Raw genomic sequence first — 14454 nt, 5'->3', positions numbered from 1 at the left:
TGCCATCCTACACCTGCACTTCGGAAAGTCAGATCATCTGGCTGTACTTCTACTCTGGGGTATAGGCAGAGACAGATGACCGCACAGCCACGAAGCTTTGGTCAAGGGAGGCAGGAGCACTCGCTTTGAATCAGTGGACTGGAAGATTTTAGGGGATTTATCTTTGAGTCTGAATGCAAATGTCACAGTTGTTACCTCCTTCATCAAGGTCTATGGAGATGAGTGTGTGCCTTTGAGAACATACCGGATATGCCCAAACCAAAAGCCATGAATGAACCAGGCAATTTCAGTCTGCTGAGGGCTATAATTGTTGCATACAATGTCCGTGAACCAGATCTATACAAGCAGCACGGGTAATACCCACAGAACGCCGTTTTAAGAGCAAAAAAAAAATCTGATTGAAAACAATTCTGAATTACACGTTTAGCTCTGGCAGGGTTTGCAGGCCGTTACTTCCTACAAGGCAAAACCTAACGAATGGTTGTGATGCTTCACTCCCAGATGAGCCCAACAACTTTAAGCACACTTTCAAATGGAGAATAAAACTACAGCTGTGCGAATCTCTGCAGCATCTAATGACCTGTGATATTTGACTTGGAGACTGGCGTCAGAATATCTTTAAAGAAGGCGTACCCTCGCAGGGCATCAGGCCCTGACAGTGTACCTGGTAGGGTACTGAAAAACTAACAACCAACTGGAAGGAGAGCTCGAGGACATCTTCAACTTCTCACTGTTCAAAAGAGTGATAATGACACCAGTGCCCAAGAAAATCAGGGTGACACACACAAAAAATGCTGGTGGAACGCAGCAGGCCAAGCAGCATCTATAGGAAGAAGTACAGTTGACGTTTCGGGCGGAGACCCTTCGTCAGGACTAACTATAGGCTTCTCACTATTACTTCTTGCCCATCCTCTGGGATCCCCTGCCCCTTTCTTTCTCCCTAAGCCTAAGCCTCCTGTTCCATGATCCTCTCTCTTCTTCAGCTCTGTATCCTTTTTGCCAATCAACTTCCCAGCTCTTAGCTCAATCCCTCCTGCTCCTGTCTTCTCCTATCATTTGGGATCTCCCCATCTCCCTCCCACTTTCAAATCTCTTACTGTCTCTTCTTTCAGTTAGTCCTGACGAAGGGTCTCAGCCTGAAACGTCGACTGTACCTCTTCCTATAGGTGCTGCCTGGCCTGCTGAGTTCACCAGCATTTTGTGTGTTGCTTGAATTCCCAGCATCTTCAGATTTCCTCGTGTTTGCCTTTTTAAGATCAGGGTGAGCTGCCTCAATGACGATCACCCAGTGGCACTCACATCTACAGTGATGAAGTGCTTTGAGACATTGGTCATGGCCAGAATCAACTCCTACCACAGCAGAGACCTACACCTGCTGCAATTTGCCTATCAGCACAATAGATCTACAGTGGAAGTATTCTCCCTGGCTCTCCATGCAGCCTTGGATCATTTGGACAACTGCCATACCTATGTCAGACTTCTGTTCATTGACTACAGCTCAGCGTTCAACGCCATCATTACTTCACTTCTAATCAACAAGATCCAAAACCTGGACCCCTGGACCTCCTTCTGCAACTTCACTGAGAGACCACAGTCTGTGCGGATAGGAAGTGGCACCTGCTTCTTGCTGATTATCAACACTGGAGCATCTCAAGGATGTGTGCTTAGCCCAATGCTCTACTCTCTCTACACCCATAACTGTGTGGCTAGGCACAGCTCAAACACATCTTTAAATTTGAAGGCGACACAATCATTGCCGGCAGGATTTCAGATGGTGATGAGGAGGTGTACAAGAGCTGGATAGATAAACTGGTTGAGTGGTGTTGTAACAACAACCTCACACTCAACATCAGTAAGACCAAGGATTGTGGATTTCAGGAAGGGTGATCTTGGAGAACATGTACTAATCATCACTGAGGGGCCAGCAGTGGAAAGGGGAAGCAGTCTCAAGTTTCGGATGTCAACATCTCTGAAGATATATCCAACATATTGAAACAATCATGAAAAGTCATGTTTGTATATTTTGGACAAATTAAGCGGCTGCCCCAATTAGCCAAAATTTCATGCAAATGATTAAAAAGATATAAAAAATGCAAATTACCATTTAAGTGAGTAACCAATTCTGTACTTGAATGAAATAAAACTAACTAGAACACCACCAATGCTACTACAGTACTATAAAATTGTGTATTAGTTCCTAACAATTGTTGAAGGAATGTTATCGAGTGTACGCTGCTGTGTTCCTTTGTCTGTAAATGAGCAAAATTGGTGCCGACATCTCATGCAGATAATGGACTTCCTGCCTAAAGTAGTGTCATAATCCAACAATAGATTACCTGGCATCCTGTGTAGTCACCGTTTCAGGCTCAGATGAGTGATCCATGTCACTTTCCTCGTCTTTGTTTCTTCCCTTGGTGATTTACTACAGTATAACACTTCCAACAATTGCACCCCCAAAATCCTCATTTTCTTTTCAACATTGAGGATGATTGTCAATACTTTCAAATTCCTCATAGTTCCTAACTTGCTGAAGTAGTGAAATTGTTTAATTTTTTTTTACTTCTGACCATTTCTGGCATCTCCAAGCCTGAATGCTTGAAACTGGAGTGAGCAACTCAGTTCTGAATTGTCTTACTGTTGATTTCTCACCAACTATCAATGACAAAAATCTTTTTTTTTTTTTTTTGCATCACTGTCCATTGGCCCTAATAGATAACATAGCCCACGTATGTGCAATTGGCCCCATTTTAAAAACAGTTCACTCTTAGCACGGTGTAGTGTCTAATGGTGACACAAGTGCACGTGACTGTGGCCAAACAGTTTCTAACAAGTCAGTCTCCTGTCCCAGTTAAGCAAAGGGAATCCTGGCTATTTTCTTGGTTAGTTTTTATTCTTTAAAAGTTGTTCCAAACAATCAGCTGCCCTGATTAACTGATGGCCCCATTAACTTGAAACCACTGTATTTCTTGTCATGTTTTTATTATATACTGCTGCCGCTAAACCAATTTCATGACACTTGCCAGTGATGTTGAACCTGATTCTGAGGAGAATGTTTGCTGTTCTGGCCTGCTGTACCTTCTGTGTGACTCTACCAGTGTGGCTGGAGATGTAAGAGACTACAGATGCTGGAATCTGTAGCGAACAAGTTGCTGGAAGAACAGAGTTGAGCAGCATTTGCAGGGACAAAAGGAGTTGTCTGTGTTTCGGGTCCCAGTGCAAGATTTGACCCAAAATGACAACGCTTCCTTTCTTCCCACAGATGTTGTTTGATCTGCTGAGTTCTTCCAGCAGGTTGTTTGTGGCCCCCTTGGACTTCCTCCCTCTCCCCTTCAATACCTGTCCTCTACCACTTGTCTTTCCACCTCCAATAACTGTTGGAATTGCTTTTCTTCACGTGCTAAGCAAAGCCTTCTGTTTGTGTGCAGGTTACCGCATGAGGCTGGGTTCAAGCACGGACAAGAAGGACACTGGCCGGCTGCACGTGGACTTTGCTCAGGCCAGGGACGACTTTTACGAGTGGGAGTGCCGGCAGCGGATGTTTGCACGCGAGGAGCGCCACAGGCGCATGTTGGAGGATGAGCAGCTGCGGCCGCCCTCACCAGCACCCATCGTGCACTACTCTGAGCACGAGGCCAGCCTCATGACCGAGAAGCTCAAAGGTACCCAATGCTTTATCATTAAACAGACTACACCCCTACGGCTCCAGCCGGTCTGTTCAGGGCGCAAGGGCAGTTCTTGTTCATCATCCACAGCACAGCTGAGAGAACGGCCTTCAAAATGTGGCTTCTCCTCGGCACAAATCTCTATCGCTAAACAGTGCACAGATGTAAGACTTGCTCCTGATGCGGAAGCAGTAACGGTTATGCGATATTTGGAGTGTGGCACTTCAATAACTCAGCTGAAAGTGTGTGCCCAAGTATTTCTGTGTTCTGTCTAACACAGTATCTCCCCCCTCGTGCACTGTACACACCTTCTCCCCCTCTCATGCACAATACATTCTCTCCCTCTCTCACTCTCATTGTATGCGCACTCAGCAGCCCCAGTGCACTGCACGCTGCATCCAGAAGATGCAGGAGCAGAATTAGGCCATTTGGCCCATCAAGTCTGCTCTGCCATTTCATCATGGCTGATCCATTTTCCCCCTCAGCCTCCATTTCCTTCCTTCTCCCCAAATCCCTTCATGCCCTGACTAATCAACAATCTATCAACCTCTGCCTTACGTATACCCAGTTAGCTGGTCTCCACAGCCACCTGTGCAACATATTCTACAGATTCACCCCTCTCTGGCTAAAAAAATTCCTCCTCATCTCCGTTATTAAAAAGGGCATCCCTCTATTCTGAGTCTGTGTTCTCTGGTCTTAGACTCGCTCACCATGGGCAACATGCTCTCCACATCCACTCTGTCCAGGCCTTACAACCTTTGATAGGTTTCAGTGAGGTCTTCCCTCATTCTTCTGAATTCCAGTGTCCATGACTGTTATCTTTGTGAACTCTGCCTGCTTCACACATTCATGCATTGTTCTGGGGAAAAAAAAAACAATCTCAGTTGGTGCACTTTGTAATTAAAACTTTGATTTTTATTTAATTGTACTCCCATCTCAAAATTCTGTCATTAATTACCCAGTCCCTCTGGCGATTGTTCATTTTATAAACAATTATTTTCTAGTCTGGGTTGTCAACCTTTATAAAAACAGTGAAGGCCCTTGTAACTACTGGAAGAGAACAAGTGCCCTCCTGGGTGTCAGATCATTGCTAGTCTGCTCCTGACCTTGTCCTCCTCCCTGTGGCTGAATGCAGTCCCTCAGTCTCAGTTCTCAGGTTTACTGTTGACCTGCTCTTCGGTTTTGTTCAGCAGAATGATTCAAAACATTCATCCCCCTCTCCCCACCACCACATCCGTCCTACACTCTGTGGAGATTCATGAAACCTTTTCCTGACTGAAGTTTTAAGGCTCCCCCCAACCACACCCTGTGATCCAGACACGCTTGGGAGTAGTAATGGCTTCCATTTAACAACTCTGGGAAATCTCAAACGCCTTAATTGTTCACTCCCTGATCAAAATTCAAAGTAAATTTATTATCGAAGTGTAGATATGTCACCATATACTACCTTGAGATTCATTTTCTTGCAGTCTTTCACAGTAGAACAGAGACGTGCAAAAGTCAAGGAAGAACTACATAAAAAAGCTGACAAATAATCAATGTGCTAAAGACAAACTGAGCAAATAGAAGTAAATTATTACTTGTAATACTACTGAGAACATAAGTTTTCGAGTCCTTGAAAGTGAGTCCGTAATTTGTGGAATCCGTTCAGAGTTGAGGTGAGTGAAGTTATCCACACTGGTTCAAGAGCCTGATGGTTGAAGGGTAATAATTGTTCTTGAACCTGGTGGTGTGGGACCTAAAAAGCTTCTGTACCTCCTTCCTGATGGCAGCAGTGAAGAGAGCATGGACTGGTTGGTGGGTGTCCTTTATGATGGATGCTATTGTCCTGTGACAGCGCACCTTGTATATTTGCTCTATAGTGGAGAGGGTTTATCCTGTGATGTACAGGGTTGTATTCCATCACTTTTCATCGGCTTTTCCATTCCTGGGCATTGGTGTTTCCACATCAGGCTGTGATGCAGCCAGTCTGGATACTATCCACTGTGCATCTATAGAAGTTTGTCAAAGTTTTAGATGCCATGCCAAATTTGCACAAACTCCTAAGATGACAGGCATTGCCATGCCTCCTTTGTGATGGCACTTGCATGCAATCTCCTAAGCTCCAAGCTTTTGGTTCCTGCAGACAGCCTGACCTCCTCATTCTTAGTCCTGCCACTGTTTAGGTGATTTGTGTTGGACACAACTCTGATGTACTCTGAAAGGTGTTGCCCTGAGCTGAACATGTGACACCGGATGTTGTCCCACCAAAACTTGGTACAAACAACCACACCCCTCTCATTTCTGCCACCTTTGCAGTGAAGGCAGACTTCAGTCATTCACAAGGCACACCTTCTGCATCTGGATCCTCGTATTCCCTTGCTTTCCCAGAGCCCCCAGACACCAGTCTTCCTGGGGCATAACTCCTGCCAAGCTAGTGAAGCAAGCAACTTGACCCTGTGATTAAATAGAGCAAGATGCATCACATTCATGATGAAAATGTGACTGCTCTTTTATTGCCACTCCCACCTGCCCACTGTACCCAATAATGTGGCTGAAGATCAGCACATACCCTTGCCACTTTCACATTATTCCTTACAAATCACTATTCTTCATCTTTTTATTAATTTCACATTTTACTTTTTCTTAATATGGTGGACGATTTCAATACTTGGTTTTCAGACATAAGAATACAGAAATGTAAAAGATGTAGTGGGAACACCAATACCATTCGGTGCCTCAACCTTTGATACTCTCCCACCTCCACCCCCCCCCCCAGCCAATCGAAGAGAGTTACAAAGTACTGAGGTGAACATCAACTGTTCTAAAATGATAGCTTGGTTAAGGATTGAAACAAGTGATTTGTTTTTCATGTTCCATTTTCCATTGTCCTTGCCCATTCACTTAGTTGGGTTTTATCCACTCTGTGTCCTCTACACTGCCATCTAATGTTGTGTCATTAACAATTTTGGATATATTACACTTGATCCTCTCATGCAAATCATTGATTAAATTTGAACAATGTCTTTCCTTCTTCAATCTCTTTAATTTTTAGATTTAAAAAATTCTTCACTCTGAATTCCTTCAACACTCTACCATAGTGTGGTGTTTTTCTTTTACAGTAGCAGGTATCTATTCTAGTTCAATAGTTCCATTTAATATCAGAAATGTATACAATATACCTCCTGAAATTCTTGTTCTTCACAGACATCCACGAAAACAAGAGTGCCCCAAAGAATGTGACAGTAAAAACGTTAGAAACCCAATGCCCCCTACTCCACCTACCTCCCTCATGCATAAGCAGCAGCAAAACAATGACCTTCTCCCACCCACTTTGGCAAAAAAGCATTAGTATCTTCCACCCACCAAGCGTGCACTAGCAAGGCCCCCATTAAAGACCACGATCTGCAGTACCACAAAAACTAATTGATCAACTGATAATTTGACATGCCATAGGCTCCCTCTTGCCCTAATTGGGGGGGGAGGGGTTGGCGGAAGAGGTCTCCCCTTTCATATACTGTAAGTTAGCGAGTTGCTTTGTTAAAAGTCTGTTGCTTTGCTTTCCACACCCCTGCCCCCAAATTCTGTGGCTTGGGAATCGGTAACAATGTTTTCCTGTAAGAGAGGGAGAGAGAACTGTTCCTGATGTTTCATTTTCTCCCGCAACACTTCAGTCAGTGGCACTGGCTTAGAATCAGCCCGACCCCAGGGTCAGGAAACCTCAGAGCCCCGAAGGCACGCTCATCTTCTAGGCCGCATCCTTAGGATATCGAAAAGTGGCCAGTCATGAGCCCCCAAGAGTGGGCCTACCGCAAAGAACCAAAGTCTTTAAGTGTAACTCTGAGTCAGGGTCTTCAACAGAACCCCATCCACCCAGAAAGGGAAAAAGTAGAAATTAAGCTGTTTTTGCAGATGAACACAAAGAAGTCACAATTTACTACCATCTTATTGCAATCTTGGGCAAAAAATACTAGGCTACTTGGAAGAGTTGGGCTGAAGTTTTCTGCCCTGTACTTTTTTGTTGTTCAGACTGCACTGTGATTGATCAGTTTTGCAGCTCAGGAAGAGGTCTCTCTGCATCTGGTGCTCGCGTGGTCGCTGTCCCTTTTCCACCTTGTGCAATGATCTATTGCCAGCACACTGCCAGAAGCAACTAGATCCCATTGTTACAAAGTACCTCAGCTCTGTCACTCACAACCCAACCAGCTGCTCGCTCAACAGCTGGATGATTGTAAAGGGGACCTCCCTGAGGTGGGTACCAGTTGGTGCTGGGAACGTGACTTCTGTGGGTCCGCTGCAAGTTCAATCTCCAACAATAACCACTACCCGACTAGGGAAGTTGGGGTGCAGTTAAGGTACTAGACCATTGATTCAGGCCTGAGTTCAAATCCCACCACTGTAATTTATACAGCATAGGAACAGAACCTTCATCCCACAAACATTATGCTGAATTAATTAAACTAGTATTTTAGTACTTAATTAAACAAATCCCTTCTGCCTGTTCAATGCCCATAATCCCTACATTCTCTGCACAATCATGTGTCTATATAATAGTCTTTTCAACACTTCAAGGTACATTTATTATCGAAGTACGTAAGCAGCATACAACTCTGAGATTCGTCTCTACCACTGTTGCTGGCAGTGTATTCTACGCATTCCTCTGGGTAAAGAAAGCAAAAAGAAAGCTTTCCTGCTTATTTCCTTTTGAATGTACCCTTTCTTGCCATAACTGTCTAGTATTAGACAGTTATGACTCTGGAAAGAAAGGTACCAGCTATCTGGCCTGTCTCTGCCTCTCAATCTTGTAAACTTCTATTAGGTCTTCCTTCAGCTCCTTTCTAAATTCAAGTATTTAAAAAGAAAGTAGGGTTTTACTGATGTCTGTCAGGAAAAGTTCAAAGTTCATAGTAACTTAATTATTGTAAATGTATATCACCATGATAGACATTTTCTTGTGGGCATTCTCAATAAATCTATAATAGAATAATAACCATAATAAAATTGAAGACCGCACCAACTTGGCGTTCAACCAAAGTGCAAAAGATGACAAATTGTGCAAATACAGAAAGAAACAAATAACAATAATAAATATCAAACATGAGATGAAGAGCCTTGAAAGTGAGTGCATAGGTTGTGGGAACATTTCAATGAAGTGAAGCTGTGAAGCTATCCCCTTTGGCTCAAGATCCTGATGGTTGAGGGGTAAAAACTATTTCTGAACCTGGTGGTGTGGGTCCTGAGGCTCTTGTATTACCTTCCTGATGATAGCAGTGAGAAGTGAGTCCTGTCCTGAGTGGTGGGGCTTCAAAAAGGAAGGAGTCAATGGAGATATGAAAACACAGGATTCAACAGGCGACGTTCTGGATGCAGAAACCGAGACGACAGATCAGGCTGTAAAGGGAGCCATGGAAAGATTAACAAGGGAATACTCCAGTGAACCAAATGCACCTTCCCAACAGCAAGATGCACACTAGAAGGAACAAGGAAAAAACAGGATAGAGAGCAAAGGAAGCCAGGACTGGGAGGCAAGCAAAGGCCAAAGTAGATCCCGAGGGAGAAGCCAAAAAAAAGAAGAAAGGTGTCCAGAGGTGTCAGAACCACTTCCTTCCATCTCAGTCAACTCCTACAAGCACCACAGAGGAGACCCTGAATGTGATGTTTCACTGTCACAAGTCTCACCTGCCAAGCAGAATAATCCCCCTTGTCAGGGAAGATCCTATCCCACAAGAGTAAGCAACTCTCCTTGGTGATTAAATGTTTCAGCCTGAAAGCGACCATTTAAAATTTACTGTGCTGAGGATGTCTGTATGTAGTAGTTATAGTATACAATGCATCTGTTTGAGATCCCTTCTCTACTGAGTTGGAGTTTATAGATAAACAGGGAGTGTTGTGTATTAATATTTCACTAATATTAAAGACATCCCCACTTAGTCCAGCTTCTAGGTGACTCTAGACCCGCCAACGTGGATGACTTTTATCTGTCAGTTAAGGATGGATAATAATGCCAGTCTTGCCAGTGAGTAAATAGAGTTTCATGATAATGACACCTGCACTCCTCCCTTGCTGACTCCCCACTTCACGGTCACAACCCTCATTGGACCACTGATCACCAATAAAACAGTAACCCCCCCCCCCCAATCAGCTGACTCCACTCCAACCCCAGCCTACCTATTCCCTCTTCCCCTACAACAGCCTGACGTCCCAGCCCGGACCACTTTGACGACACTCAGCTGGCCTCTGATGCCCCCTTCCACGCTTTCGATAGCTAATGTATTCCTCAATTTGTCAAACAATTGCAGCCTTTGTAGATCCAATTAGTTTTCCAGATGACCTACCTATTTTAGTCGCAGGAACAGCTTTGGATTTCTCGGGATGGGACTTGTACAGCTGCTCACCAGAACTTTGCTGTGCAGATTCCATGGCCAATTGGCTTAATTTTGCTCCACCGTTGTCTGGTCTTGGAGGCAGTGTTGAGCTGGAGTCTGGCATAGCAGATTAGCTTGGCAGGAGATAAAAAGCCTGGATTGGAGAAGCAGTGTGGGATGGGGAAGGGGACTGAGACTTGTGGGATTTTGCCCGGAGCCAGTGAGACCAGAATGAGTCTGGCCACAAAAAACAGAGGAATTGCTTTGGGGAAGATCCTGCACTGGGAGTCGAGTCTAGTGGAATAAGAAAGGAGGTAGCTAGATGGTCCCACAGGTGTAACCTTCACTCACTGTAATGCTGGAAGGACAGGTGGGTTCAATCCAGATATCTTGTTGCAGCTCGGCTACCATCTGCCAATCTTGTTCCTTGGGTAGACAAGACTGGATAGGACTTCCCTCTCTGCCTAGCTTCTCTCTCATCCTGCCTTTGCAGGACGCTTAGCAACATTGATGTACAGAGAGATTGTGGTGTCCAAGTCGGTAGCTATGTGGACGTGACAATGCAACAGACAGAGTGGTAAAGAAAGTGTATGGCATAGCCAAACTTGGGCTTTTTGCTCTGGAGCGCCAGAGGCTGAAGTGAGATCTGATTGAAAGTTATAAGATCATCACCAGCATAGATGGTGTTAACTGCCAGAACTTTTATCTCGGTGTAGGAATGAGAGGGCATAACTTTAAGGAGAGAGGAGGTGCATTTTTACACCGGATACGGTAGATGCCCAGAATGGATGGTCAGCAGATAGGATAATGGCTATTGGATAGGCACATGAATATGCAGGATGTGGAAGGATATGGATCATGTAGAAGCAGAAGGGATTAGTTTAATTTGGCACTGTGCTTAGTGACATTGTGGATCAAAGTGCCTGTGGCTATACAGTTCGATGTTCTGTGCTAGGGGCTTCCAGGAGTGAGGAGAGGAAGGACATTCACTCTCAATGCCTCCTGCTTTCAATGTTGTCCTTGGCAAGCAAGTCCCCTGACATCCCAGGCTCCTCCACAACGCTCTTCTAACCTTGCCCCCCCACCAACAGAAATCAATTCTGGTCCCCATAGCAACCTAAAAAAGAACAAAAATTTGAATCCTGACACCTTGTAGTGCTGCTCCCAAAGCACTCCCATTGCACTCTGAAGTTTAATGGTTTACAGCAGTTAAGGGCAAAGGAACTCCCAGATAACTGATCTGCCCTTTAATTGACTCACTGCAATTTCAGTACAGAGTAGGCAAGCCACCACGCGGTTAACCATGCCCTGGGCACTGTATGTTTATGGAAGTTATGTGCTTTGTGATGAAGAAGCGAGTCTGTTCTTCAGAGATACAGAAAGCAGATGCCAGTTCCGATTCTGATGATCAGCATCTTGCCTTCACTGAGCTAATTGGGCCCCAAGGGTTGGAGAAGGATGCAGGATACATGTTCAGCACCTTGATCAGCTCTGATAAAAATCAGTCCAAGAACCGACGAATCAAAATTACAGCTCACACTGAGATTAAAAACATAAGTATCTACTGGATAGCATCAGCAACAGAGCTATGTGTAGCTATGTGTAACTGTGCGCTTTTAAGGAGGAAGCTACAAGTGCTGTGCAGGAATTTCCTAACATAAAGTGCATATTGATTTGAACAGATGCTCCACCTCGTCAGAAGTATCTCTGCTATTTTCATGTGTGCCCAGTAATCCTCCAGCATGACACTACCTGCCTGATCATCCTTCAACTGAATCATAGAATCATCTTGTACTGAAACCATGTGAAAAGGAAGCTTAGCAACTTTTCTCAGCATCAGATGTTGTCAACATCTCTATCCTAGTACCTGTACGCTGTACTAAGACCTTCCACTAAGAAATCATAGTTGGATCATCTAACATCCCAGAATCTGGTGCTTCGGGTGGCCACATCAGTTGCTTGTGTTTCCAGTAACTTCATGGTCAGACATTGGGCCCTCAACCTCCCGTCTACCCCCAATGCCGCCGTTCTTCTCCCAACACCACTCCCATCCTCGCTTCCACTCCAGCTGATCGGATGATCCAACCTCGGCTTGCAAAACAGCTCTCCCTCCCCTCGATACCTTCAGCACCATTCAAAGTAGATGAATGGTTCTTTGCATTTTTTTATTTTTGCTTATGTGTTGGAAATGCTGGACTCTTTGGTAATTGGTTTATTATTGCACATATGCCGAGGCAAAGTGAATAACTTTGTTTTGCATGTTATCCATTCATTTCATTTCATTATATCAGTGCATTAAGGTAGTACAAAGGAGAACAATAGATGGATGCAGAATAGTGTTTAGCAAGTTGCAGTGCAGGTAAACAATAAGGTGCTCCGTACTTGGAGATTGTTCGATAGTGCTGTAACAGGAGATCGATAGTCCATCTTGTCATACTTGGAGATTGTTCGATAGTGCTGTAACAGGAGATCGATAGTCCATCTTGCCGTTCGATAGTGCTGTAACAGTGGTGCCAAAGCTGCCCTTGAGCCTGGGGCTCTCAAGTTTTTGGATCTTCTGGCCAATAGGAGAGGAGGAGCAGGGAGAACACCCAGGGTGGGTGGGCTCTTTGATAATGCTGCCTGCTTTACCCTGGCAGCGGGGACCATGGAGGACTCACCCCGTTTATGGGAGAGAGCTGGACAGAACGCAAGTAAGGCTTATGAGAATATTGCCAGAATCGGAGCCTGAGTTGGAGGGAAAGGTTGGGCAGCCTGGGACGTTACTCATTGGAGTGTAGGAGATTGATGATTGAGGGGCATAGAGAGGGCAAATGCAGTCTTTTTTCCAGGGGTGGGGTATCAAAAACAAGAGGGCATAGGTTGAATATGAGGGGGGGATTGGGACCTGGAGTGCAACTTCTTCATTCAGAGGGTGAAACAAGTAGCTGGAGAAAGTCGATTTTCCTCCACAGATGCTGCCTGATCCATAAGGTTCCTCCACATCTCATGTTGGCCCAGAGGAAGTGATTGAGGCAGGTACAATGGCAACATTTAAATGGCACTAGGACAGGTATGTGGGTACGGATTTGGGCAAATGGGACTGGCGTAGAGGAGCAACTTGGACAAGCTTGGCTCGGGGCCCATTTCTGTCTTCAATGACTCTATGACTGCATGTCCATCCACTTGCTACTCCTTGTGCTTGGAAGTTTGACAGATTGCTGTCTTGTTTTCTTCCCTGTCTGTGAATAAAATCAGATCCCCACACTGATAAAGCAGTTTCTTACTGAGGCCTTCAGTCAGAACAGCTGGCTGATCCAGCGAGGCACAGCACAATGCTGCATCTCTCTGGGCTGAAATGGAGTGAAGCTGACAAGAATTTGCTCCAAATGAAAGTATGACATCTGCTTCACTGCCTGTTTCTTTGCCTCTGGCAGAGGGGCAGCTATTGTAAATTTTCTGCTTAGTAGCGTGAGAAATGTTTTGGTATTGGAGGGAAAAAAAGCACTTTTTTTTAGGTCATCATTAGCGAGGAGTAGCCTACCGGGTCTATGGTGGCTTTGTGAACAAGTGTGGAGTCTCCCTGTCTGGCTGGACGCAGTAGAAAGATTTAAAAGTCGTTTTGTAAACACAACTAAAGATCCCGTGACCTTGAAGCACCAGAAGGAATTGCAACAGATGACCAAGCACTTGCTCCACAGGATTTATTTTGAGGATGGGCTGACGCGGGAAGCTGGGAGGTTTGGAAAGTAAACAGCAGAGTTTAGGGCCCTGGTGGATGATAGCTCAGTCGCACAGGTGTCAAGATGGTGTGTTTAAGTTGATAAAGAGTGGCCAGATGGAATGGGAGGTATATAGAATTCCTTGTGCTGGGATGTGTAATGGGGAGAGATTGCAGATGTAAGGAGGCAGTGTGCCTGGAGGCAAGGGTAGCGATGCCAATTTAAATCAAATAGTGCAGGGTTGATGTGGTGAGGAGGATAGTCGGCAGAGACAGACGGTGTATTTATTTTTCTGTGGTGAAAGAGGAACCTGGTCCTAATACACATCTCTATCCTTTGGGTCTAGTTCCGAATGAGATGCCAGGTGCTATATTCTGCATCCTGTTGCTTTTCCCTTGTACTAGCTTGATAAACTGATTACAGTAAAATGAATCAGGTTTAATATCACTGGTATATGTTGTGAAATTTGTTAATTATTGGCACAGTACAATGCAATACGTGATAAATATAGAGAAAACTGAATTACGGTAATTGTTTATTAAATAGTTAAGTTAAAATAAGCAGTGCAAAAAAGACATTAAAAAATAAGTATTGAGGTAGTGTTCATGGGTCCAATGTCCATTCAGAAATCTGACGACAGAGGGGAGGAAGCTGTTCCTGAACAGTGTCCTCAGGTTTCTGTACCTCCTTCCTGACTGTAACAATGAGAAGAGGGCATGGCCTGGGTGATGAAGGTCCTTTATGATG

General features: G+C 44.7%; 1 protein-coding gene across 2 annotated transcripts in view; it reads left to right on the top strand.

Moving 5' to 3' along the window:
• The window catches only part of enox1 (ecto-NOX disulfide-thiol exchanger 1), a 420328-nt gene that overhangs the window by 38954 nt on the left and 366920 nt on the right, over nt 1-14454 (top strand). For both annotated transcript variants that reach the window (XM_072260823.1, XM_072260824.1), the window contains exon 6: nt 3426-3659. In XM_072260823.1, coding sequence (XP_072116924.1) covers nt 3426-3659 — 234 coding nt within the window. The remainder of the gene's footprint in view (nt 1-3425; nt 3660-14454) is intronic.

The sequence above is a fragment of the Mobula birostris genome, chromosome 6, assembly GCF_030028105.1.
Source record: "Mobula birostris isolate sMobBir1 chromosome 6, sMobBir1.hap1, whole genome shotgun sequence".
Lineage (NCBI taxonomy): Eukaryota > Metazoa > Chordata > Chondrichthyes > Myliobatiformes > Myliobatidae > Mobula > Mobula birostris.
The sequence above is the reverse complement of the archived record's forward strand: the minus strand, read 5'-3'. Positions and strand labels throughout refer to the sequence as shown.